General features: G+C 50.1%; 1 protein-coding gene across 1 annotated transcript in view; it reads left to right on the top strand.

Moving 5' to 3' along the window:
* The first annotated feature begins 1,691 nt into the window (after positions 1–1,691).
* Positions 1,692–25,697, top strand: part of LOC119373703 (protein jagged-1a) — a 124,138-nt gene continuing 100,132 nt past the window's right edge. The window contains exon 1 of the mRNA XM_037643766.2: positions 1,692–2,453. Coding sequence (XP_037499694.1) covers positions 2,067–2,453 — 387 coding nt within the window. The 5' untranslated portion in view covers positions 1,692–2,066. The remainder of the gene's footprint in view (positions 2,454–25,697) is intronic.

The following is a 25,697-nucleotide window of genomic DNA, read 5'->3' as shown; positions in this document are numbered from 1 at the left end:
GGAGGGCTCCGGAAATTTCGACCACCTGGGGTCCGTTCACGTGCACCTAAATCTAAGTATACACGGGCCTCACGTATTTCCGCCTCCATCGAAAATGCGGCCGCCGCGGCCGGGATTCGATCCCGCGACCTTCGGTTCAGCACTCAAGCGCCACAACCAACCATGGCGGGTAACAGCATCGCGTGCATGTATATGTACGCGTGATGTCAAATAAACTTTGACTTCGCCTTATAATTCCTTTATGTGAGCGCCAGGTCCAATTTTCCTCCTCGATCACCCGGCGCAAGAGATAGGACATCATCAGAATCAGAATCCACTTTATTTCCAACCCACAAGTTGCGGGTCCCCCAGGCAAAAAGCTGCCGCGGACAGCTTGACAGGACCTGGGTGCCTCCATCAAAGTTATGTTGTCATCATCTTCACATCATAATCACCATCAGTGGTAGTCGCCTATAATAATGGATGACACAGCGGCTCCCATAAAGCGGTGCCTATAACAGCAGCACGGGCATCGGTAAGTGAGGCGCGCGTTGTACCACAATCATCATCATCATCACTCTACCATAACCATCACTAGTGTCACCATGATTTCTGGTGACTCTAGGCTCGCAAGAAAGCCAATCAGCCGGTAGTCGACTATAAGAATGGATGATGCAGAGGCTCCTCATAGGACGGTGCCTGAAACAGTAGCGCGCTCATTGGTAAATGAGACGCGTTGTACCACCACAATCATCATCATCATCATCACCATATACTCATAATCAGTGTCACCATGTTTTCTGGTGACTGCAGGCTCGCAAGAAAGCAAATCAGCCGGTAGTCGCTTGTAATAATGGATGATGCAGCGGCTTGCATTGTAGACCTCATTTACCAGTGCGGTGTACACGCATTCGTAAATGAGGCGCGTTGTACGCACTTACCACCGTGTTATCACTGTCTTCGTGTCACGGCAAGTCGACCAGAGGAAAAAAAAAATTAAGGGGCGCACCAGGATGCCGGCACTCCCTGCCGTGTACACCGCAGTGACAGAGAGCTTGAATGCACACGCCTATACGCCGTCGAGGCGACGTAGTTCGTCGGAAATTTAATTAACCTAGCTACGAGAGCTCGCGCCCTTAAAGAGACACAGGAGCGTCGAAGATACGAGACGCCGGTGGATGAGAAAGAGGGATGCGGTCTGGGGAGTGGAGTCATCAAAGTGCGTGTCCACTCGATAATAAGGAGAGCGTCGGGGAGTCAGTGACGTAAGCAGGTAGCCGCCGCCGATGGGGTTACGGCGTCAATGACCATAGTACATCGATCGAGAGGGGATGGGAGGAGATGGCAACGCTGTCAAGACGCGCCGCTCGTGTGTCCGGCTAACTACGACGACGGGGGCAATGAAAAAATAAAAAAGAAAGCGGTGCATTCCGCGGCGGCCTCATGCCGAAAAGGCTGCCGCCACTGCACTGATTGGAAGATGAGCGCGCGCACTCTCAGACGGGGTGGCTTCTGCTGCTGCTGCTGCTGCTGATGGAGAAGCCGCCTGCACCTGAGCCCCCCCGCCGGTGTCCGGCGCCGGTCTGTTGCCCCCTCTACCACCACCCCTCTCTCGCCGGCTACCGCCCCACGCGGTGGGGGCCTTTTTCAATGGCCACGGAATCCCAGCAGCAAAGCAAGCCATGGGCGGCGCCGGGAGAGGGTAGCGCGAACTGGAGGAGGAGGAGGGGCGGCGGCCTACGGCAGCCGGTGTACGCTCCGGGAGCAGGAGCAACCAGTTGCCCGGGTGGTGTACTCCCCGAGTGGCAGGAGAGCACAACGCGACGGCGGCGGCGGAGACCCTTGTTGCGCTGGATTCGCATCGCCGCGGGAGCAACATCGCTCAGCAGCATGTGTCGGCGGCGGCGGTTGCGAAGCTCGTGCTCGGTGACAGTGCGCGGTCCCTGGACGCGGCGGCGGTAGCCCGCCATGGATTCTCGGTGGTCCGCATCAGGAGGCGACCTGGGCCACAGCAACTGGAGGGAGGACACCGTGATGTCCAAGAAGGAGTCGCGGGCCGCCCGGAGCCCGGACGACGGCAGCTAGCCATGGCCACCACCGCGATCGCCCTTCCCCGCGCGCGTACTTGTGCCACCCCTATTATTTCTCTACTCGTGTGCTCGTGCGCGTTGTTGCTACTACTGCTACTGCTGCCCGTGGCCCGCGCGTCGGGCTTCTTCGAGCTCCAGGTCCTGGGCATCGACAACCCCGGTGGACTACTGCTGGACGGCGGGTGCTGTGGTTCGCGATGCCCCGGTCGCTGCAACACGTACTTCCGACTCTGCCTCAAGGAGTACCAGGCGCAGGTGGACCTCTCCGGAGCGTGCACGTTCGGCAACCTCACGTCTCCGCTCATCGGCGGCAGCTCGTTCTCGCTGCAGACGCACCCGGACCGGCAGCTCCTGCTCAGGTTGCCCTTCCACTTCCGATGGACGGTGAGTCCCCCTTCTGCTTCTTCTTCTTCTCCGGCGAGAGGGGAATGGCCGGTCTGCTCGGTCAAGCCTGCAGGCCGCCTTCTTCTTCGTACCCTGTTCTTCTTCTTGCGCGAGACACGCGCTACTTTTTCGGGCTCCGGTGAAACTCATCTGCATGCGTCGGCACGCACTCTCCGTGTACTTTACTGCGCCCTTTACTTACTTTATATTTTATGACGGTCGCACACCGTGTATGTAGACACACAGTATGCACTTTGGTTTTCCCGTGAGACGGGACAGGTATGCGCGTCGCGGAATGGCACGCGGACAAGTGCTTCTTCTCATGCATACCAGCGCGTGCGTCCTCACAAGGAGGAGACGCCATTAGAAAGGGGTCGTCGAGAGTTGTCTCAGATACGTTCACATGACCTTCAAGCCAAGAAAAAAACCAACGCAATTGGTAAGCAAGACTAAACGAATAGCAGTCATCGCGGCTACAGCAGCAGTGGTCCGGTATAGTTACCGTAAAGGCCATCGGTTTGCCCCTGGTGGTCATTCCGCCATTGTGGTGCCCACGAATTTCATGTGCCCCACTGGACGGGTTAGGAAGGCTTGGACCGACGAAAGACATCGTAGTTTAACGTGGTGACGCAGGTTGGGCGGTTTTTCATAGTTCCCGTATACAACTGTAAGAGCGTGGCATCGCATTCGGAGACAATCGGAAAGGCACTGACCGGATCGAGTTGGAGTGGTCAGAATTCGATGGCTGCATGAGGTGTCTTACGAAGTCGATACGATTACATACGAGTCGCATAGAACGCGACCATTCCTTTTGGGCACGTACAGGGGCACTTTCTGTGCTGAAAAAGAACATCATTCCTTTTGCGTTAGTATATAAAAGTGTATATTATACCTATGTGCGCAGATGCATGGGTCTTAGAAACATTTTAACAGAAAGCTCAGTTTACACTATGTATAGTCTGCAGTTTAGTACAGAGCTTACACAATCATTACGGCGGTTAGTGAAATACCATAGGACATCTTCCGGACAGTATATCTCCAGCGCTCAAAAGCCTATTAGCAATGCTAATATAAATGACGTATACATTTATGCCGCGGAATTCCGCAATCCGACACTTTAATCTCAAAAATAAAGCACTGATTGCAAGCCCTCCTAAGAAATGACACGCCTTTTGCATAAAACGATTTGAGAAAATAGGCATCTGTTTTATGGCTTACTCCTGCTGGCTGAGATGATCGTATAGCTGGAGACAGAGACGGGCGAACATGCGTGCATCAGCAATTAGGCGCATGCGCAAAGCGTATATTATACAAATACCGCTTCGCTCACAAGCGAAGCATATGTGATACCGTTTTTTGAAAGCACGCCACAGCGTAATTGTAAGAACGTCGCAGGTGCAACATACAGAATACCTCTCGTAGCCCTAAGCACTGAATCCTATGAGCTCGTAATTGGTACAGATTCTACAGGACCTATAAACGACGTAGTCTATAGATGGTGCAACTTTCCACGCGATATGAGTAAGATGAGAAATGTATGTTCAATGGAAAGTATGGACCATCTCCAGACTACACACACGCACACACACTCTCGACTTTTTTGAGCGAAGTCATCAATCCGTGTGTTGTTGATCACGTGACGAAAACGCGAGAAATCCCGCTACGAAAACGAAGGCAATGGCTGCAGACGCGCTCACGAAAAAAAAAAAAAATCTGAAAGTGAGTTATGCAAATGATGAGAATTCACACGTGTTGACAATTATCAAACCATCTTAGACTTTACACGTGCTCTAGTTGAGAACAACTCAAACAACCTACACATCACTTTTAGCACTGAGAATATGTTCAAGCTGTTTTTTATCCTTCGCATCTGTCCGTAAAAAGCGATTCTCTTATGACAAATGTGGGTCGACCCAACATGCTCGCGTAGAGAACTTCCATTACCGAAGGAACTTCCATGAGAATTTCGTTTCGGTTCGATGCCATTTCGGTTATCTGATATTCGTGATGTTGTGTGATATGACTCAGCAGAGAGTGAAAAGAAAGATGTACAACAGCGAAAGAACCTGTCTGCGTCACTGATTGTAATAGCGCTCCCTGGTGCTAAGCAATGAGTTGGTCTATTTTTCAAGTGAAAGCCACACATGCATGCGTGCTTGAGCACAGGTAATACATACCATAATTCTTAGATCAACTCACGAATGCGGAACTATACGTCGATTAGTTACTGACCTTAATCTGTTTAATTATACAATCGAAAGCCCTATAAGCCGAACAATTAGCGACTTCAGCGAATCAGCGAAAGCAGGAAGCTCGTACGCAAGTACAAAGCGGGCCAGCTTTCCGGATTAACTGCTGGCGCAAGGATTTATCGTAAGACGAACGCGCGGATAGAATCAACGCGCTCGCCATTTCCGTAATCCGTAATGACGCCGTGCAAAACGCGAAAGCGTTGGAAGAAGAAAAGAAAAGCCTGATTGCTCGCTTAAGCGAAATGAGGAGTGAGCCGAAATATATAGTTTCCTCTTCAACGCGCCGAAAGCGAACACTCGCTCGTTTTCCGCGTGACATAATTTTGTTCCGCGAGCGCGCGCCGTCGCTGCGCGGCTCGCGCTAACCGGTTGCTTCTTTTCTTTTTCCCTTTATCGAATGTTCAATTATCTCTTCCTCCGTAAAACTGTCTGAGCGGTCGCTTCTCAACAAGTGAACACAATTGCAGCGTACATCGTTTCGAATTCGCGGGCTGATGTTTCTTCTGTAATCTTGTTTAATTTTGTTTTAACCGTATAAATTTATTTATTTGTTTACAGTACTGTCACTATCAGTTGAGATCGTAGCAGGTAGGCGTACAACACTGCGATTGAATTAAAATATCTATTTATTCAAAATACCTGACAGGCCCATACATAGCGTAGGAAGAGCATGAAAAAAAGTTACGCAGTTTACAGACGGCTTAAATTTATACAAACAATACGAGAACATATACATCGAAATGGGGCAACGCCCCCCCCCCCCTAATGCGTATTCACTAGACAACAAATACTGCAACATAGGCACACACATTGCTCAATCGTGTAGTTCGTGTTAAAGCTGATTTTTAACGCCGCTAATACTTTCTGCCATGTTTATGAGCGATCTGACCTATCTTTATGCTTCGTCACACCTGAGGTGCTTCTTACCTCACGGTAACCTCAAACGAGCGTATTATTGATAATTGCATATTATTTGATATGCAATTAACATACGCAAATAGACAGGAACGAGGGAGCAGCCTGACACCTGCTATACTGAGATGGGCAAAACGCCTGCCTACTCTTTCGGAAATAGGAAATTTATCGAGGATATGAAGATAGGAAGAAAGAAATGGGAAATAAATAAACGGTAGGAAAACACGAACAAAAGTTAGTGTTGACGCTATATATAACACTAACATGTTAGTGTTGTGCGGTAAAGTTGGCACGACACCATCACCCTGCCTTTACAAAAATAGATTTAGACAGTCTATAGATTGTCTAAAAATGGGTTTAGACAGTCTATAGACTGTATAAATCTATTTTTGTAAGGTTGGTGGCGACGAGCAGCACACCCTCTCGGAAATGGGCAGTCGTCAAGGGTCCGACACAGCTAACGATTGTACCACTTCGAGGAAATTGGAATATATCCGTTACTATACGGAATGTATCGTTACTATACGCAATACATACGCTGCTATACGGAATAAATCCGTTCTTATACGGAATACAGCCGTTACTATACGGAATATATCCGTTACCATGCGGAATACAGACGTTACTATACGGATGTATTCCGCGAAACCATCTGTTCGCCAAATAGACGTGAACGTTTTACGTCTATATACGGCGCCAGGTACGAGTCTAAACAAGGAGCGCTTGATGTAGCTGCGTTTACAAACAGCGCTGCGTTTACAATACGACTCCACATGCAACCGACTACTCCTTAAACGCCTTCGCAACTCTTTCGTTTTCAAACTGTTCCTGAAACGAAAAGGAAAGCGACCATGGACCGCGCCCGGCCGCAATCAGCGCAAGCACGGCGGTCGGTCGACTCCTCGCCTGCAGCACAGCGGGGACTTTTTAAGAGAACGGACGCTTTCTCTCGCTGTACAGACGCCGCCGCTGCCGCCGGCATATGGTGAACGAGGATGGATGTTATACACGCGGACAAACCCCCCCACAACCTCTTCAACAGCGGCGCCGGCGGGACGGAGTGGACCCCATAGCCGCTTATTTATCCGGCTATGCCACTATACCGCCCGCATGTTAGATTAGACCCGGCCCCGCTAAATCAGTGCAGCACAACAAGCGCTCGGACAACTCATTTCGTCAAGCTATACAGTCAGGGAAACAGAGCGGGATTCTTGAATGCGGAACACCAACTTTCGCGAGGATATCGTCATCATTAAAATCTCCAGTTAAACTTGCCTTAACTGCCACACGCGTTAACTATATATAACCTCGTTTCTCCGTGTACAATGTTCGCTGCAGCCCGCAACTGTGGCCGGCGTCGATTTCCGTTCCAATCACTGTATCATCAACTCTGTGTTATAAATACACACAGGAAGAGAGGGGAGGGGGGAGAGAGAGAGAAGAAAGAGTGTGATGCTTAATTTATAGAACACTCAGTTCCCGTTACTTGGGTGTCGTCTAAACACCGTCCCGGCCTTCGCCGGCGTTCGGACGTATACCTGTCCTGTAATAATACACAGTCAAACACAGTAAGTAATAGAGTAATACAGTAAACACAGAAAGTAATGCACAGTCAAACGCCCCTAAATGAAATGAGATGCGCAACGAAGGTTTCCTCATGTCCAGGATATACTGGGGACGTTACGTTACATGTGAACTTTAGAACGAAGTTGTCTGTGTAACGAAGTATCTTTAAGGTCCCGAGCACTTCGTTGTGAAGACGTTTGACTGTGCATTACTTTTAATGCTGAAGTGAAACAGCGGAGGCTGAACAAGGACACAAAGAGAAACAAACATCAGGGACTGTATACCTGTTTCTCTGCTTGTGGATATATGTATCGTTCAGTCTCGCTGCTTTAGTTTAGCGCCATAAAAAAATTTACCAACTAACCCTCACCAAGATTTTACTTATGTTCTGCTATCCTGTCACACCCGCGACTCGTCAACATTTCCTCGACTTCCGTATATGTGGAGTACAGTGCGAAAAGATGAAACACATAGGAAGCCACATGACGAGCACTGACAGCCAATTGAAAATGCTAACACATGCTTTACGTACACTGGGATCTGTCATATAATACTTCTCATAAGATTGTCAATAGGAGGTGTTATAGACTCGCGAAGTCTGTAGGACAAGACTTTCTTCGGATTTTCTATAAACTTGTCTGTAGGAAGCCATCCTTATAGACCTTCCATACATTTGTCTATAGGGGGCGTTGGACAGGCCAGTGACTTCCAATATACTTGCCCACAGACCTCCTATGACATCGAGAAAAACCTATAGACGCCTAAGCCCCACCAGCAGAAAGAAGAAGCGCAAGACAACTTGTCTACAGGAAGCGCTCCTTGTAGACCTCCTACACACTTGTCCGTAGGAGGTGTTGAACCGGCCAGTGACTTCCTATAGACTTGTCTATAGACCTCCTATAGACTTGTCTATTAGAGGTGGCGGACAGGCCGGTTCCTTGTATACCGGCCACGAATACCCGTCCTGTCCGCTGCGGCGAAACGGCTCTTTCAATCTAACGCAAGATTATAACCAACACCCAGCCCGCTCGCGCACAGTTTCCATAACGCTGCAGCGTTCTTGCGGCAACAGAGGCTGGGCTGGGCAGCGCGGCCTCGCCAACGTGCTTTAAATAAAGCAAAGCAAAGAAAGAAAAGTCGGCCGCTGCGCATGCAATGTGGGATTGTCTAGAGGAGTGTTGGGAAAGGGTCATACCGGAAGGAAGGAGCGAGGCTTTCTCTGGCGAGGCTGAAAAAGAGCGCAGCTAGCCTCGCCGGCCGACCACGCCCGGCGACGGAAACTCCAAGGGCGACCGGCCTGGTCTAGATATCGGACCGGCCCGAAGCGAGCCGCCGCTCCCGCCCAGCTATTGCCGCGATGGATTCGAGAAGCCGTCCCGCACGCCGAGTCCGTACCGTACCTGCTCGCCTATAACTATATACAACGGATGCGAATTTGTGGATCAAGTGGCGGATGTCCGAATGTCCCGACATCCCCTCCTCTTGAAGTTTGTATGCGCTTTACTGAGCAGCGTAATGCGGCACGTGTCAAACTAGCGAAGTCATTAGTTCCTGTTACTGCGCCGTTGGATAGCTTACCGCGACGCGAACGCACTTCTCATTATTAATAATGATATTAGCGTTGATCGCAAGCATGAATCCCTGTAATTATCACAATCATCAATAAATCACCACATCAAGGTCAGCCCACTCCTGAGGAAAACCTGGATCCGCGCCTGCAAATGTGTACACAGAGGCGTACATCATTTTAATTAACTACTCAATTGAGGTTTTTAAGTCGTTACGATAACAAGGCTATGCTGTACACGGATGACAAACGTCGCGTGCGACCACCCCGACAAACTACTGTACGTAGAGGCTTTTACGCGGATGGCCCATCTTTTACACGCATGTGCCGTTGAAAAAGAATAAGCTTGACTTGACTTCAATTGCTACATTATGTATACTTCTGCTGCGTATAGGTAGGGGAGTAGCCAGGATTTTATTTCGGGGATCGCTGGGGGGGGGGGGACCTACACTCTAAAAACATCGAGTGGGGAGGCGGGGTCAGCTCCCCCCCCCCCTTGCTTACTGTCCATGGCTGCGAAGCCCAGTGAGTGATTACATGCACGTAGATTCATGGGCGCAGCTTCTTAGACTAGTCTACCGGTACTCCAACATGGCGGATATGCCGACGTCCGGGCAGCATAATCACGTTGCGGCTAACCTGCCTCAATGTGATAACGAAACGATGCGGCCGGAACGCTATTAATAATTGTCGGAGTTTTACATCCCAAAACCAGGATGCATATCTGCTAACCTATAGGGACCTCGAAAATCGGGAGGTACAGACAATGAGAGCGTGGGGTCGACGAAAAAAAAAAAAACAAGAAAGTACCGCAGGCGTTTTTCTTTCTCGATTCTCAAGGCCGTCGTAACGTCATACACAGCTCTGACTGGTTGCAGTAAAGTTTTTACACGTCGGCGACCATACCGGGGCTCGTAATTATGGCGCGCATGTGTAATTACATACGCGCGCAGAACAAAATTTGCTATGACTCGCAAAACAGAGTAGCCTTTTTCCACACTTAGCGTGCTTTAGCGCAAAACATTGTGCGGCGGCGAAGCTAGCTTTGAGTGCGGTGCTGTACATGTGAAGCCATCGCGAGTTCCTCGTCGAGGTACACGCGAAACAGCAAATAACCAAGGCCACACACAAACGAGGCGGCCTTCCCTTCATTTACGTCAGTGGCCAGGGGGAGTGTTCCATGGCAAGCATGCAGTTCTGGTTCCTCAAGGCCAGAAGATTTTTAGAGCCGTTGTCACCTATTATTTTCATTTCGGGTGGCTGTTTAGCGGGACTTACGGCCACGCCGGTATACAATTGGGAGGAATGGTCAGAAATATGGAGTCTCCCGGACCAATCGGAAGTGTCGTCAGGTATACGATACGATTATGAGAGACGCCGTATAGTGGAGGGCTCCGGAAATTTCGACCACCTGAGGTTCTTGAACGTGCGCCTAAATCTATAAGCACACGGGCCTCGAGCATTTTCGCCTCCGTCGAAAATGCGGCCGCCGTGGCCGGAATTGCCGGAACGTTATTCACCTCTGTGCTTCAGCAACGTAAGAACCATGCGTGCGACGCGCTGATAACATTAACGTGACGTCAGAAGCTTGACAAGTGGCAAAATGCGGGCTAGATGTTTCCATTTTTGAGTAAGAAACTTCGCGTCCCACAATTGGGGTACCCCAACATGGCGGTCTCAGTGACGTCGTCGCAAGCCATCTATAACATCGGATGTAGTATATATAGTGCGAGACGTTCACATTTGCGAGAGAAATACGAGAAGAGCGGTTTATCGTGACTGCGCAAATACGGTATACACGAAACGACCCAGCGCGCCGCGCGCAACGCCGCCGGCCGGCCGGGCGTGATCTCGCGAAAGAGCGAACCCGCTCGGTCGGGACGCGTTCCATCAATACCCGGCGTCTCGGCCGATTGTGTGCGAGCTTTGCACGAGGGGGGCTCCTTCGAAGGCCCGCAGATCGGAATGCAAATCGAGTATATACGAACGCCGTGGGGCAGCTAATGATTGAAACACGGTGGACCATCGAGCGGCACTGCCGCGTGCAACGGTTACACGAAAGGGGCTATCAGCAATTGCAGTTATACACTCCTGACCAACGCCTGTCAAAAAGATAAGGGGGTCGTTTTAATGCGAATAGTGTATACACTGCACGCGCGGCCATAGATATAACTCTTACTGTCTGATATCTATTAGATAAATATCTCAACGCACACAACGGGATGGTTGTTGGACTCTCCGATAAGCGATGCTACACCAGCGCTCTTTATTAAAATTCAGGCTCCTTCCTTGCTACCTTGAAGATGGAAGCCAGCGAATCTGTGACTGTAGTGGGTCTACTATAGTTAATGTTGCGATTGTGAATTTATATGTTATCATTATTGACAATATTGAGCAAATGAACAGACATACACCCGGTGTTTCTCTCGCACATGACGCATATCAACGGTCTCAAAATGAAACCCTGAGGTACATAAGAAACCCCGTTGTTTCGAAAGCACAAAAATAACATGACGTTCGTTTGTTATGCAAGTGGTCTTGTCTTTGAGGCAATAATTATTCGCGTCATTTTGCCATGTCGGCGAAATCATACACCTTTATGTTTACTTTTGCGTCATGTCCATTTTTTTTCGACGCAAGAACGATGGAATATTCGAGTTAATCGGTTCGCCAAAAATTGTTGTTCTGCGCATGTTTTGTCCGCGCACGCGATTCGCCAGAACCTAGCCATAAAAGGTTTCATTCATTCAATTTTTTTTTTAATTTTAAGGTCTCTTCATGAAAATACAATACGCTGTTTATTCGCTGTAAAATAACCAGACGAACTTCGCGCCATTAGGAAGCCGAGCCTTCTTTACAATAACTTCCGGTCAATCAGTGCCCCGCCCTCAAGTTATTCCAACCATCGATAAGGAAACGAACACAATAAACACACTTCGTAACAAGTTCAGACGTCCCCCATGCATACGACGCGCATACAACGCTGCCTGCAACAGCGTGCACATATTTTATGCCGCGCACGGCGCTTTACTTGGTGATCGTTCACAGGCGCGAAGACGCGCATGCATTATTAAATAGCGAGATAAAATTTATGAGGGTCCCATCGTTTTTTCCGCGTCGCTCTCGCGTTGCGTCACATGCGGCTTTTCAATACACGCCGTCAACTTCTCTCCACGCACGTATGTCAGAGTTAAAATGCGAGAGGGTGCACGCATAACTATGTGAGCAATGTGTGTAAACGTCACTTTAAATTCCGTGCTCGCGCGCCTTCTTAGCGGGTGTTCGATAAGTGGGTCATGTGAATCGATATGCCCCGCGCACTTGTGAACATATATAGGTGAGTGATCCGGCCGAAAGGTGACGACGAGTTCACGCTCGAATAGAAATAATGTATCGAGCGAAGTTTGCAAACATAACTGATTGGCTCGGATACCCGAGTCGATGTACATGCAAGCTATGGGTAAGGCTATACCTGAGCAGGCGACTTTTAATTTGTGTTTTGATTTTTTTTACAACCGCACACCGCTGGAATGCAGCCACCGCGGATGGGCAATTGAATCCGGAATACTGATTTCTTCGCAATCAGTTAACTGTCACAACTGTTGAACCACGACGTTCGTGTTATTCACTGCAGAAGCGGAACATATTGCGCAAACTGTTCCCATGGAATGCCTCAAAACTCGCGCTATATATACACACTCGATAAACGAATCATTCCAGTTCGACCGCGTCCATATAGCGTTGAATCGCTGGAACAGCACCTATATATAGTATAAGTGCTGGTCATTGAATCCAATTGCGTTCTGGAGTTTTACGCGCCCTCGCCACGATTAGTCAGGGCATGCGGCGCAGTTCACGAAAGTATATAACCACTTCCAGAATAACTAAACATGCTAATGCAAGGCTTTGGGCGCAGGATACGTGCGCAGAATGAGAGAACGCCCGCTAAATGACCCACGTGACTGGAAAGTTCTATACAACTTGTATCTATGCGGGGGACCCCACAGAAGCCAAATTGAAACAACAAGGGGAACGCGGTCATATATAACTGGTTGACAGGATCCCGTATGCCTTTGCCAATCGAGTTGAAAAGCGCATAGAAGCGTGAGCGTGCACCCTCGTGGAGTTAATTGGCAGATTTTAAAACTCGCGCGTCCGCGCACACGTTTATTCGGTGTTCGCAACGCGGACATTCGTGCATTATGAAGCAAGAGACACATACAAACAGGACAAGCGCTTGTCCTGTCTGTATGCGTCCCTTGATTAATTTTTTTTCGTGCTGTAATTACGCACGAATGCGCGAATGAGCAAGAGCGCCCGTATTTCTTCGCTAACTCGACGCCCTCCGGTATTGGAAGTATGCTAAATAGATAAAAAAGAAAACTGCTAACGGTTATTAGAGCTTAATTGGATTCAGCAATGGTAGCATTGGAAACCGAGACTATATGTAACGGTCCTTTAAGTCCCGTTGCATGATACTTAGCAAAGGGTCGGGAGAATCTAGAGCAAGGCTCAGCACAGCGAGGAGTCAGGACGTGCGAGTCGCAACTCCCCCCCCCCCCTTTTTCTTTTGCGAAACGTGAGCGGCGTGCGAACGGGTTGTCGTTAGCGGCGCGTTGCTCGTCATCGAGTTACACGTCGAAATCACCAGGGGAAAGTACGACGCCAGTGTCTCGGGGCGATCTAAAGGAGGTCGCTATGTAATTATAGGCCGATTAGCTAGCTGTTCGGGCAGCGTGGTCGGTATTCGATTAGCGTTTGTATACGTTGTCGGCCAACACTTGGAGCATGTTTACACGAGCCTGTGCGCATGGTCTTACCTCGGCCGTCGGCGGGGCACTCGCTATCAGATATGGTTTTCTGAGGTCGCATCTCCGAAGGACATGTTTCATATCTCAATATTGTCGCACTGCGTCAACGCGGGAAGGAAAGTGAAAGGCAACATTACGAAACACACGCCTTATTGTTGAATAGGCGTGTGTACTACGTCATGTGTCATAACCTCCTATCACCCTTAATACTGTTTCATTTTCTCACGCCCGCTTTCCCTTCCCATTGTACAGAACATCCAATGATATCTCGTCTGGTTAACATCGTTGTAGATGTGTATTTTGATTTGTGTACACTCATTTTTTATCTCATTCTCCCGTTTACCCATAATTCCCCCTCCCCACCCCACGTGTAGGGCATAGCAAAGTGGACATAATCTATTTACCTCCCTGTCTTTGATGTATTTCTCTCTCTCTCTCTCTCATTAAACTGCCTTTCCCTACATTACATATCTTTAAGGAAGTACGTTTTTACAATATTTGTATACTCTAAAGTTGCAACTATGCAGTCGAATGAGTGAACGAGCGTTCCCAATTCCCTATGGAAGCACAAAAGCGGCAATTCTTTACGCAATTCCTCCTGCTTGAGGCATTTCTCGTCTTCGTATACGTAAGCGGACCATTGTAACGATGTGACGACGTCACTATCAGCGTATACCCTGTAATCTCTTTTCCTCACACGAGAGCTGCAGGCTGGCTCAGCATATATCTATTCAGCGGTGAACACGCGTCAAAACATAGCGATGAAACAAAAATAATAAAAGCGACGCAAGAGGCCAGTAGGCCAGCCTGCATACGTATATACGATAGTGCCAGTGCACCAACAATCCAAGTTACAACTCTGCAGCCAACAGAAAAAGACAGAAGGCCAGAAACAAACGGCGGAGCATCGATCCATTTCGCGGCAAATCGAAACCATCCACTCTGTGAAGAAAACACGTAAACGCTTACAATCCCAGACGCTGTCATTGAAAGAAGAAGATGAAGAAACAACCCGCCCCTGCATGCCGTTTGATACGTTCGGCCGCGAGTATAACGCAGTCGATTCTCCGGATAAGAAAAACAAACAAACGAACAAACAAAAAAAAAACACGAGAGGAGTATATAAACCCTGCGAAAGCCATTGTTAGCAGTAATGGGGAGTCCCGCCGTCGCCCTTGTATTTTCTGCACGCATGCCATTCAAAAGGGGCGCGGCGGTGTGCCGTCTAACAACAACAAATAAAGAGGCGAATGAATAAAGGCATTCAGAAGGGCAGAGAGGACGAATCACTCAAGAAAAACGGCCTCCGAGTGCGTAGAACAATGAAGTGAATAACGACTCTCTCGCACAGTTCAAACGCTTTGCCCCCCCTCTCCGTGTTATAGTATACCGCCTTGCAAAACGGGTATACATATTTTATGGCCGCTCAATGCAACTGGGACAGGTTTTATACGGAGCTGCAGGTTTTCCATTGCCCGTGCGTAGTGTATACTGTTGCAGTGGCGACGGGAAATCGAAGTGGAGGAGGAGAGGAAAAAGTAATAAGAGCGCCCCCTGCAAAGAGCGCGACGCCACCTAGTGGCAGAGCTCGACAGTTCAAGGTCGCATATCGCCGTGTACGGTCTAGGAGCCATATTTTTGGGGGGTCTGACACCTGGAGAAATGTGGATACACGTCCAAAGGCTGCATGGGCACGTACGTTGTTTTATTTTCTTTTTCTAGCTGTATGTATATGAGAGAGCGTACTGACGTGGACACGTTTGAAACGCTGGAATGCGGTCGGATTTTTGATGAGGAGTCGTAACACTCCGTTGCGGCGGGGCTCGAACGAAGTGAATTGTAAAGAAGAAAAGGCGAAGCGGTTGTAAATTATATAAGCATGCGGTTCGTTTTGAGAAAAACGATGACGTTTCGGGTATGCGAGCGTCCTTTCGGTTCTATGTATGCACCGTGGTATGCGCGGGGTTTGCTGCACGTGTCTTGTTTCAAGGACCCGAGACGAGAATTGATGTGTGCTTGTATGAGTTTGTAAAAAAAAGATCTATCTTCGTATTTTTAGGAAAGCACTGCTTATGCTGTAAAGTCACCAGCATTGCCGCGGCGATCCTCCCAACACCACTGTAAGACGCTTCTAACCTCTATAGCAACGGAAACGTTGATTGCGCCTATCAAGCGGGATTTCTTAAACAGTTCGCACGATTGCCGCGTGAAGAGCAAGCGACGTGACGAGAGGGGCGAAGTCTCGACAGCACGCAGGCTAAATCAAAGCTTTTGTAACTGATGTAGTTTACGTCCCAAAAATCAAACATGCCTGACGAAGTGTACGGGATCGCCAACTCGGACTCATGCACTGTCGACGATTCTATACGCATTCCTGCAAAGGCCACATGCACATTATCCTCTCTTTTTTCTAACCCCCCTTCCCCAACAAACGTGCAGGGTAACAAACCAGAGTCATGCTTCTTCGTTAACCTCATTTTCGTTTATTTGTTGTTATGTATGTTTCGTTATGTCTCGTTTGCAATCATACTCTATCAGAATACCGCTGTCGCCACTTGGAATCGAACCCACAACCTTTTGTCCATGCTTCAATGAATAGGCGATTTTACGGACACACAGGCGCCGCCACCTGGGTTGTTAAACGAATGTCTTCTTCTTTTTTTTTTGTATGCCACGACGTGCATTAACAAGGCATTGTAACATCGGATGTTGGATGCACCGAACCAGCCGCTTTTACGCAACTGCATCTATCTTAGCACTGTTCGTTTATTTGGTAAAGATGCAAAACGGCAATGTTAACAGCCCATGTATTGCGGAACCTAAGTCCATCCGTAAAATAGTCTACACCTTCAAAGTTTTAATTGTAAGAAAAAAATAAAGATGAGATCCCTATATATATGACGAAGTGCTAGCTATTGCACTTCCTTGGCTTGGGTACGGTGCAAAATGCGGCTCGATACAAAAACGTCGCTGCCTCCCAGCTTCTTCGGGTGCACGTGTTTGTCTATAGATGAAGATGTCACCATTCATTAGAAAAAGAAAAATGATAGAGACAAAAGGCCGCATGGACTTCGCGCGATAAAGCATGCGATATGAACGGCTCGTTTCGCGCTCGTTCAAGCATGGCGAAGAGGAGCGCAGGCGACGGGCTGAAGCGGCAGGCGCGCGCGAATGCCGCGGCTTCCGGCCTCCGCTGGACCGCCACCAACACGCAACTGCATGCTGCACGCGCGTCGCCGACCGACAGTACAGTTTCCAACAGCGCGGTCAATTACTTCTATGCAGTTCTTCTGGCTGTGGCGGTGTACTCTGGAATGCGAAGACAGAAACATTATACATGGCCCATGCGACACCTTGGTGTATAGATGATGACCGCTGTGCGGCCACACGAGCTATGCGGTGAAGATAACTTAGTATTTAGGAAGAGGCACAGTTTACATTGTTTTCAGTATACAGAAGAAAAAAAAACCGCACAAGGTCCCTTATGCAGTCGCCTAAGACGACACGAAGCGAAATCCATCTTCTTTTTCTGCTCAGTCGATGTATTGATCCTCTCCCGCCCTTCTCCGAAAGCGTTCTGCACCTAACGCAAAACCCCGCTGCCTCCAGGATCACAGACATTGCAAGCTTCCTGCCCCTCTCCTGGTTTTGCATGGCCTCCGTGATAGGCCCACCTTTGACGAAGCAACAGTCATGTAATGACGTCATCATGTGACGTCGAGATGACGGTACAAATTCTGGCGATATGTGATGTCATGACGCGATGATAATCTTTTCCATCACTCATGTTGACGCAGACACCGCCGACTGTCAATTTTCGCGTTTGATGAGGCATATGTAAGGCTTTGGACTTTAAAAAGGAGGCTTTGCTACAGTGGCCGATCGGCGGACGCCAGCTGTTACTCGGCATCGCGTGCGTAGGGCGCGGAAGTAAGGAATTGAGTCGTTCCCTTCGGGGAGCAGTCAAGCGCACGCCGCTGTACACCTGTCGCAGCCACAACAATGCGGTGCCAAAGCCACGCTCGCTCGCAAGGTGCGCGCTCGCGACTTCCTTTCTCACCACCACCGCCGCCGCTGCTGTTGCGTAGGCCGTGGAGGGTGGAAACCTTATCTGCGTAACGAGCGGTCCTCCGGGTCGTTTGTGACCGCGTCCTGCGGAGAGGAGCCAGGTATGGTACGCTGGAACTGAAAGGCCCAGAGGAAAGGGAAGAGGGGTGGCGCATTCCGTGAGAAGGCTGGACTGCTGAGTGCATCAAACCTGCGACGAAGCTTCCGAAACTTGTATACTGATGGTATACGGCTGCCGTTCGCGCACGAAGTTCGTGATCTAAAGAACCGCGCGTCTTTGCTCCATGCGTATGTTACAGTATAGGCAGATGCCATTCGTGCCTTCGCGTGACCCGAGTGTTTTAGCATGCTATGGGCTATCGCTTTACAGCATACCATTAGAATCACGGCCGCGGTTTTCGAGCGTGCTTTGAGCTATATTCAGTTGTACACTCACGTGGCGGTGATATTTATGAACTTCACCGCATCGTGAATATACAGCTGCGCGTGGGGAACTCAATTGCGCAGAGGCGCGCGCATATTTCCGTGTGTGTTTCTCATCCGGCAGTCTTCGCGTGACCACGTCAGAACGACCAGCGGGTGCCTCGATCTATGGCGGTCTGGGAGATCTGCAATGCCGCACAACTTCGTGAATGGTGCACGGGCTGGTGTAAGGTGTACAACAACTACGACACCCGACCCATTCTGCACCACGCAGCGTCCGCGACTCTCGGATTTAGGTGGTGCAGCTTATCCACCAAGCCACGGGCCATGCACGCTCCAGCACGCGCGGACACAGTCCACAGCTGAGAAGAAGAGGGAGGTTGGATAAGAGAGGAGTGGGGGGGGGGGGGACGTCTCGGCCATTTCGCGCAGGCCAGCGGCAGGACGCGAGATCGGGCGGCAGGCATAGCCACAGCAACAACGCAACGGGAGCTATCTACGGCGGCCATCGCTGCTGTTGCCTTTTCGCGTGCTCTTGCTGCCTCGAGACCGGGCCGGCCGTCCAGCGGGCCGTGGCATGCGCCGCGCCGGCAGCCACAGTGGCGTGGACGAAGGAAGGGGGCCCGAGAGAGCTAAAACCTGTTTGTGAGCCCGTCCCCTCCCGTAGCGTCAGCATACGCGAGAGACCCGGTGTGGCTACCGTGCGTGCCGAAGCCGCCCGGTTGCTGCTGCTGGGCTAGGGCGCTTCTCTCTCTCTCTCCTCCGCTGCAGACAAAGAAGACGCCGTCCCCGTGGACCCGACGTGCTCTCGTGTTGCGATGAGATGGACCAAATTGAGAGCCCCCACCCTCTTCCTGATCTCGCGGTAGCTGCACGTTTAAACACAGCACTCCCCCGCCTTTCGTAACGTTGCTACCTTTTTCGGGAAACGGTGACCAAAAGGGGGTCCCTCACCCCTTCGCTGTTTTAGATCCGGAGAAACCTAGGTGCACGATAAGTGAGCTCACGAGAACGAAACCAAAGGAGCTGGAAGGATGCGCGCCCATGTACGCATCTCTCTATATTTCAAGTTTATATCTCAGCACGTTTTCCGACACATTAGCACACGTATACTATACCAAGTTGTCTGTGCGACTGCAACGCGTAGATCCGCTCCTGCTGGGCGGCATTTAGTGGATGTATCGCAATCACAAACAAGTCTGCACGACGGTTGTGGAGCCTCCTCTTCAGTCGCTCAGTGGCCTCTGGTATCCTGGAGCTGCCTAAGAACGACGTGGTGGGTTCGATTCTCTACCTGTCCACGATGCTGCCGCCTTCCAATGAAAGCTAAACTCAAATGCTCTCCTGATCGAACTTGCAGTGTATGTTAAATAATGCGGTCGGTCAAAATTAATCCTCTCTTCTCCACCGCACGGAGTACACCTCTGGTCCCTGTCTTGTTTAGTTGCAGGCTAAAGCATACTCGCTCCGTGCTGACTTCTCCATTTATTTTTAATGTAAATCAAGACACCTTGAAATGTTTTACAGCGTTGTATACCGCTGATCAGTAAATGACGTTCTTCTGTATGTACACCTTAGTTCGCATTGTCTCATCGACCCTATCTGCTCGGTGTGCCGACACTTCGATGCCGAGACCGGTCGCCTGACTAGACCTCACAGTTGCCACATTAGGCTTCAAAACCGGACACCACGGTGCCATAGAAGGGCAGATACCATCAGCGAAATCAAAAAGAAAAAAGAGAGGCTGGACGCCGCAGAGCTTTCATATAGACCTCCGTTGTGTCCAGGAACGCAAGCAGCAACATGTTTTCGCGAAAACAAAAGAAACGAAGAGAGGCTGGACATCGGGCATCAAGCCGTGTTGTATCCGGGGATGCAAGCAGGAACATGTTTGCTATCTCGCCATTCTCATATCGACATTCGCGGGGGAAGCCCCCAAGACCTGGCGCGTAGCAGGCCTCTCACTCGATGACCGTTCTATAGAAAAGAAAGAAGTCCGTGTGAACGGAAACTATATAAACGGCACTGGAGAGAAGAAGACGGTGAAACGACTTCCTCGCGGGGGGACCGCGCCTCGGCGTCCTGCATGCGCCGCTCGCCTCGAAACCTGATCGCCATATTTCCTCCTCATATCCGCACGCATCGTGACCGGGCGTGTATCGTTACCGTATACGCGCACCGTGCGCGATCGCCCGTTTCCCAGCGAACACTTGGCTGTTGTTGCTGCGGTGAACCATCATCAGCGTTGGAAAACAATGAGGACTTTACCACCGCGCGTGTCTTCTCTCTCCGGTAGGCTTCCTTCCATCAGCTGGACCCCACCGCGAACGCGGTTTTGTATCGATTCTGCAGGAGGAGGGGACGAAGTGGCGTACTCTGGTCGTTGTTGCGTACGACGTACGTGATCGCGACCGGCTTATCGCTCGAGATGGGCATGTTTTGAAAGCACGAATCTAAAAAATGACTCGAGAGACGCGCCCACTTCCAGGTTGGACAGGCGATGGGTTCAACCTTGAGGCTGGAAGCAATGTCCCTTGTACAGGTCGTCTCCGCTCAGAGGGTTTCCAATATCCGCATTCCACTTAGCTTGCTCCTCCGAGTCCTGGTTTTGCGGCCAGGAACATTGCGAAGCCATGCACTGCATGTTCATAAGCCAGCATAACCGTAAAACTATATATGCAAGACAACCGTTCGTTTCTGTGTAACTACTTGCGCTGGTCAGTTCTAAAAGCGAAATGCTCCGGAGAATCAGGGGGCTTGCCGATCTTCAAAATGAACTGAACCGACATACGTGAGGATGGGAAGTGCAAGAAGCGGTGTTTCGGTCAGGCTTCCAAGAGTACAGACTACTGGGCTAGTGAGTTCGGTCCTGTCCTGTCGTCTTCCACTATCCCTGTCTTTGCAGCGCGTTGGCCTCAACGGTCAGGCTTGTATCGTCCGCTTACAAATGATATCCGTGATGAACTATGGAGGCCGTACCTCTTTACGGGCGCATTTCACTTTCGCTTGATGTGGCTTAGACAACGAGTGCACGCTGAAACTGAGCACCCTTGATAGTGATCGGCTTAGAATACTATGCCATGCACTTGAAAGGGCTTCCATTTCTACAGGGCCATTGCACTATACATCAGACACGTGACTTCAAAAAAAAAAAAAAAACGAGTTCCCGCATTAGTAAAACGTTTCGTTGGCCGAGTTGGTTCATGACTTTAGAAGAAAATCCATATCGCGAAAGGAATGAGGACATGTTTCGAGGGTCCTGATGACTGTGTTTCTTGTTTTGATTATCATGAAGATGATACTCGATTCGGGTCTTTAGATGCGTGTAAATCGTTTTTTTCGACAATAAACCACAGTTGGAAGTTAGCGACAGCCCTGTGCTCTCGTGCTATCCTTGTTCCTTCCGCGCTACGGATTTTTACTTCTAAAGAGTTCGAGGAGTCGGACCTTTCGATCCGGCAACCGTCGTACAAGTTACAGGGGACCTGCCACGGTGGTCCGTGGCTATCCACTACTGACACGAAGGCAGCGGGATCGAATCCCGGCTGCGGTCGCCGCGTTTCGATGGAGACGAAATGCTATAGAGGCCCGTGTACATAAATTTAGGTGCTCGTTAAAGAACACCAGATGGCCTAGCGTCCCTCATAATCATATCGTGGTTTTGGAAGGTAAAACCCCAACAATCATTATTAACTTACAGAGGACAGCACAGATGGGCCAAAGGGGGCCCGTGCTCGTCATTAAAACAACATTAAGCGATGAGAATGATATGATGGTGCGCACGTCGAGTGACACGGGTATAACCAACAACGATAACCAGAAGCGACGAGATATAAATTTGCCTTACATATATGCGGAGCGCGTAAGACCGGTGCATCGAGTTAAGTGGCCGGGCGAAGGACGCAACCCCAACTCGTCAAGGGCCACTTCGCGCTTGACGAGCGGGTCAAGTGGGCGTCACGACACCGCCAGTGGCGTGTTGGCGCGGCATGCATCATCATCATCGTGAGCTGGTTACGTCATGATGACGAAGCGGGCCACTTATAACTGGCACACCGACATGCAACCTGACGTGGACCTCGCAGACCCTCATACCGAAAAGGCCGCGGCTTGCGCAAGTGGATTGCGGGCCCGTTTTGGTCCCCTGTTTAGAATATGAATAGACCATATATAGATACGTATACACACAGCAGAGGGAGCTGGCGCGCCGCCAGTTCTGTGCTCGAATCCCGCTGTTCCATCTCATTCTATATGTATATTTTTTTTATTTCCTTAAACCGAGAACAACCGACCGCGCTCCTTCGACAGCACGGTAGTGTGGGCAGGTTTGTAAAAAAGCCAGCGCAAACAGGGCTTCGAGGCGACTCCCTGGAGACCTGTCTTTTGTGAGCTCCCCGAGCTCATCGCGCCTGACAGCCCGCTGACAAATGGCCCTCATCGAGGAGTAGGCACAGTTGTCGCCCCGCACCGACAAAACCACACAGTTCCGTTTCTTTGTGCGTACGCGTCTGCGGTCGTCGTGCCGCGTCTGTGCGTTTCCCTGAACGGCGGGACGGTAGGAAGTCGAGCACGGCTTAGCGGAAGAGAGTGGAGGAGGGTATATTGTGGCGAGGTGTGTTTAAATAGTAAGGGGGGGGGGTGAAGCCATAAGCGTTTTAGTGCCCCACCGCACCTCCTCCCTGTCGACGGACAAACGCGCGCGCGCTCCATGCAGCCTGCGCAAGGAAACCCCACCGCTGCAGCACATACACGCAGAAAGAGCAAAGCTGCATAATCCGGAGGTTTTACGCGCGGCGTCTACGGACGCTCGCTCCAACGCGTCCGAGGCACAGAAGGCGCGTGCTGACGCGATTGTAGTCCCGCGGGGGAGGCCATCGATCCTACGTATACAGTGTGTCCAGCTCGTTGCGCGGATTATAAGCTACTCGGCGTGGCTCGTGATGTTTACGATCTGTCACACTCGCACTCGAGAGAAGACGAGGACCGACGAAAGGACTCGCAGTCTGCGTATAAGTTTATCGCGGTACGCTCCGTTTATAGAAATACATCGGGCGTCATGGACACATGGCGAAGTTTGAATAAGTGTTCACTTATTCAATTTAGGCGGCGCGGTCTGCCAAACTGCTTCATCATCATCAGCATCATCATCATTCTCAGCCTTTCTTATGTCCACTCCAGGACGACCGCCTCTCCCGAATCCGATGATCTCCAGTATAGTGTACTAGAATAATCTCCAGCTTACCCTATCCTGTGAGAGTTGATTCAATTTTTATCACTGCGAACTTCTTCATTTCGTCATTCTACCTCGATATTACGAATGTGAATATAACGAATTACCGGCTATAACGAAGTAAATCAAGAATAGTCTAGCCATTGAAACGATGTTATATGTACACATTTATGACGAATTTTCGGATACTACAACGAAACTACTTCTGTGTCAGTCAAACCAGGCACGTAGGCAAGGGGGGGGGGGGCCGGGCCCTCCCCGGAATTCGTCCAACCTTTTATATTCCCGGGCAACTTTTTTTTTTCTTTTTGCCATGCAAAGACTTTCTTTCGAATAATTAGGCCTTGCCCCCCCCCCCCCCCCCCCGAAAAAAAATCCTGGCTACGTGCCCGAGTCAAACATACTTACAGCAGTCCAAAGGGTAACAGGGCGGCGGCGCCAAATGATCCCTCGTTTGTAACGTTTACATAGACTGGGTAAAAAACAGAAAAGCGAGACGAAACGCGCAACGTCACTAACCACAACGCATACAGCAGCTCTCTCGCGCTACAGTTTGCCGCGAGCAACGCCCGAAGAGACACATTTAATCAAAACCAAACGCTCTCCCGCCTCGGTAACCACGCTGAAAGGGTCTATATGAGCGGGTGGAGGGCGATAACGAGCCACACGCGAGTCGTCACGCCGCCGAGCGGAACGAGCACGCGACGCCAAAGCGCTGCGGAAGAAGACGCGCCTATATAGCAGCCTCGAGGAAGTGTATGTAAACGCTCGTCCCGTCGCCGCCGGCGTGCCTTGACCTCGCCCCCTTCAACCTTGTTCCTACCTGTCTACTTCGCATGGGGTTGGTTGACTGACCGTGGCAGTGAGCGGCGGTGGTGGTGACGATCGCGTGCGCGTCGTCACATCGCGCGCGGAGGGCAGGCAGGCATGCACGGATGGCGGTGGTCGGTCAGAGCGCGGAATAATTAACGAGCAGCCTCATTATAGCGGTCGCCGCGGACCTCTTTTCGCAGTTCGCGTGACACGAAAGAAGACGAGCACATCATGGAGGGAGGTCCTGGGGGGCCATTGTTCGCGCGGTTTTTGCATGCACGCACACCCACCCATGGAGTGCGTTACGACGGCACGATTGACTGGGAGGGCAGTGTCCGCGCATCGCTATATCATTATATAGTGATATATAGTGATGCACATTTAGTGATATAGTGATGCATCACTATAAAAGAACACTTTTTTATCTAAGTCGGCCTAATGTCTTGTGTACTTCAATTAAATCGTTATTCCTATATATAAACACACGGCGCACTCTTGTGGCATGAAGTGTAGCAGCTGAAAGGACGGCTTATAGAGCGGAACGTTGTATTCCAAGCATTGTTGCACGGGAGAAAAAATAAATAAAACGCTAGCTCGCTTTTTCTTGGCTCCGAAGCTAACAATAAACTCGACTCACGCATCGAGTTACCTCAAAGCAGCCGGATTAGCGGGAAGCCGCCGTTAACCGGCCGCGCCGCTGTCGCTAAAAGCACGCAGAGCACCGAAAACGTGCCGCAAGAAAAAGGCAGAGAGCGTGCTGTTGGGGTTTGTATACGAGCGATATACATGCAGTGTGTTGTTCTTCACTATATATAGGCGTGGTTGCGGTGAAGCTGACGGCTATTAAACCGAGTTCGTATCATGCGGGGAGGAGGAGAGGGTTTCCGGCACGCGAAGCACTGCCGAAGAGGCGAGCGGTGTCCACGAGTATTCCCGGAAAGAAGTCCGCGGTTATACGGCAGCGGTGTAATAATGGTATACAAACGAGAGGTGGGTTTCGCAGAAGTGAACGATTATTAAAGCGTGCATACGAGTGCACGCTATAACCGTTTAAAGCGCCAGGGAAAGACCGCTATCGACGGGGTACATCGACAGTCATTAAGGAAGCAAAGATACCCCCCCCCCCATTTCCACTTAAAATAAATATAAAAACGCGGAAACGAAGACAGCGGCGGGCTGAATTCCTTTGTTTAATAACGTGAAGGGATTCGCGTGAGCATCAAAGTTCATTGACGCAGATGAGCGGACGTGTACGTGCATTGTGCTGGCTGATATAGTGCAATCAACGCATGCAACGGACCCGTTATAAGTATACATATAAGAACAACGCGGATACGATTAGGCGCGGGCAAAGCAGCGAACAAAATATACGCACAGAAAGAGAGAGAGAGAGAAGAGACGTATGAAAAAAGCCATCGTGTAAGTTTGTATGTGCACAAAAAAAAAAAAATCCACGTGGTCTCAGAAGTCCCATCTCCAATATGACATATGCGAACCTAGAACGAAGTAAGAGAAATTGTTCGAGGGGCTCGTTCTTTTTTTTTTTTTGTTAAACGCAACGTAGGGAATCCGGCAGACACTTAGGCGAAGGAAAGCATA

Source organism: Rhipicephalus sanguineus, chromosome 11 (genome assembly GCF_013339695.2).
Source record: "Rhipicephalus sanguineus isolate Rsan-2018 chromosome 11, BIME_Rsan_1.4, whole genome shotgun sequence".
Lineage (NCBI taxonomy): Eukaryota > Metazoa > Arthropoda > Arachnida > Ixodida > Ixodidae > Rhipicephalus > Rhipicephalus sanguineus.
Note: the sequence above shows the minus strand (reverse complement) of the source record. Positions and strands in the feature narration are given on the sequence as shown.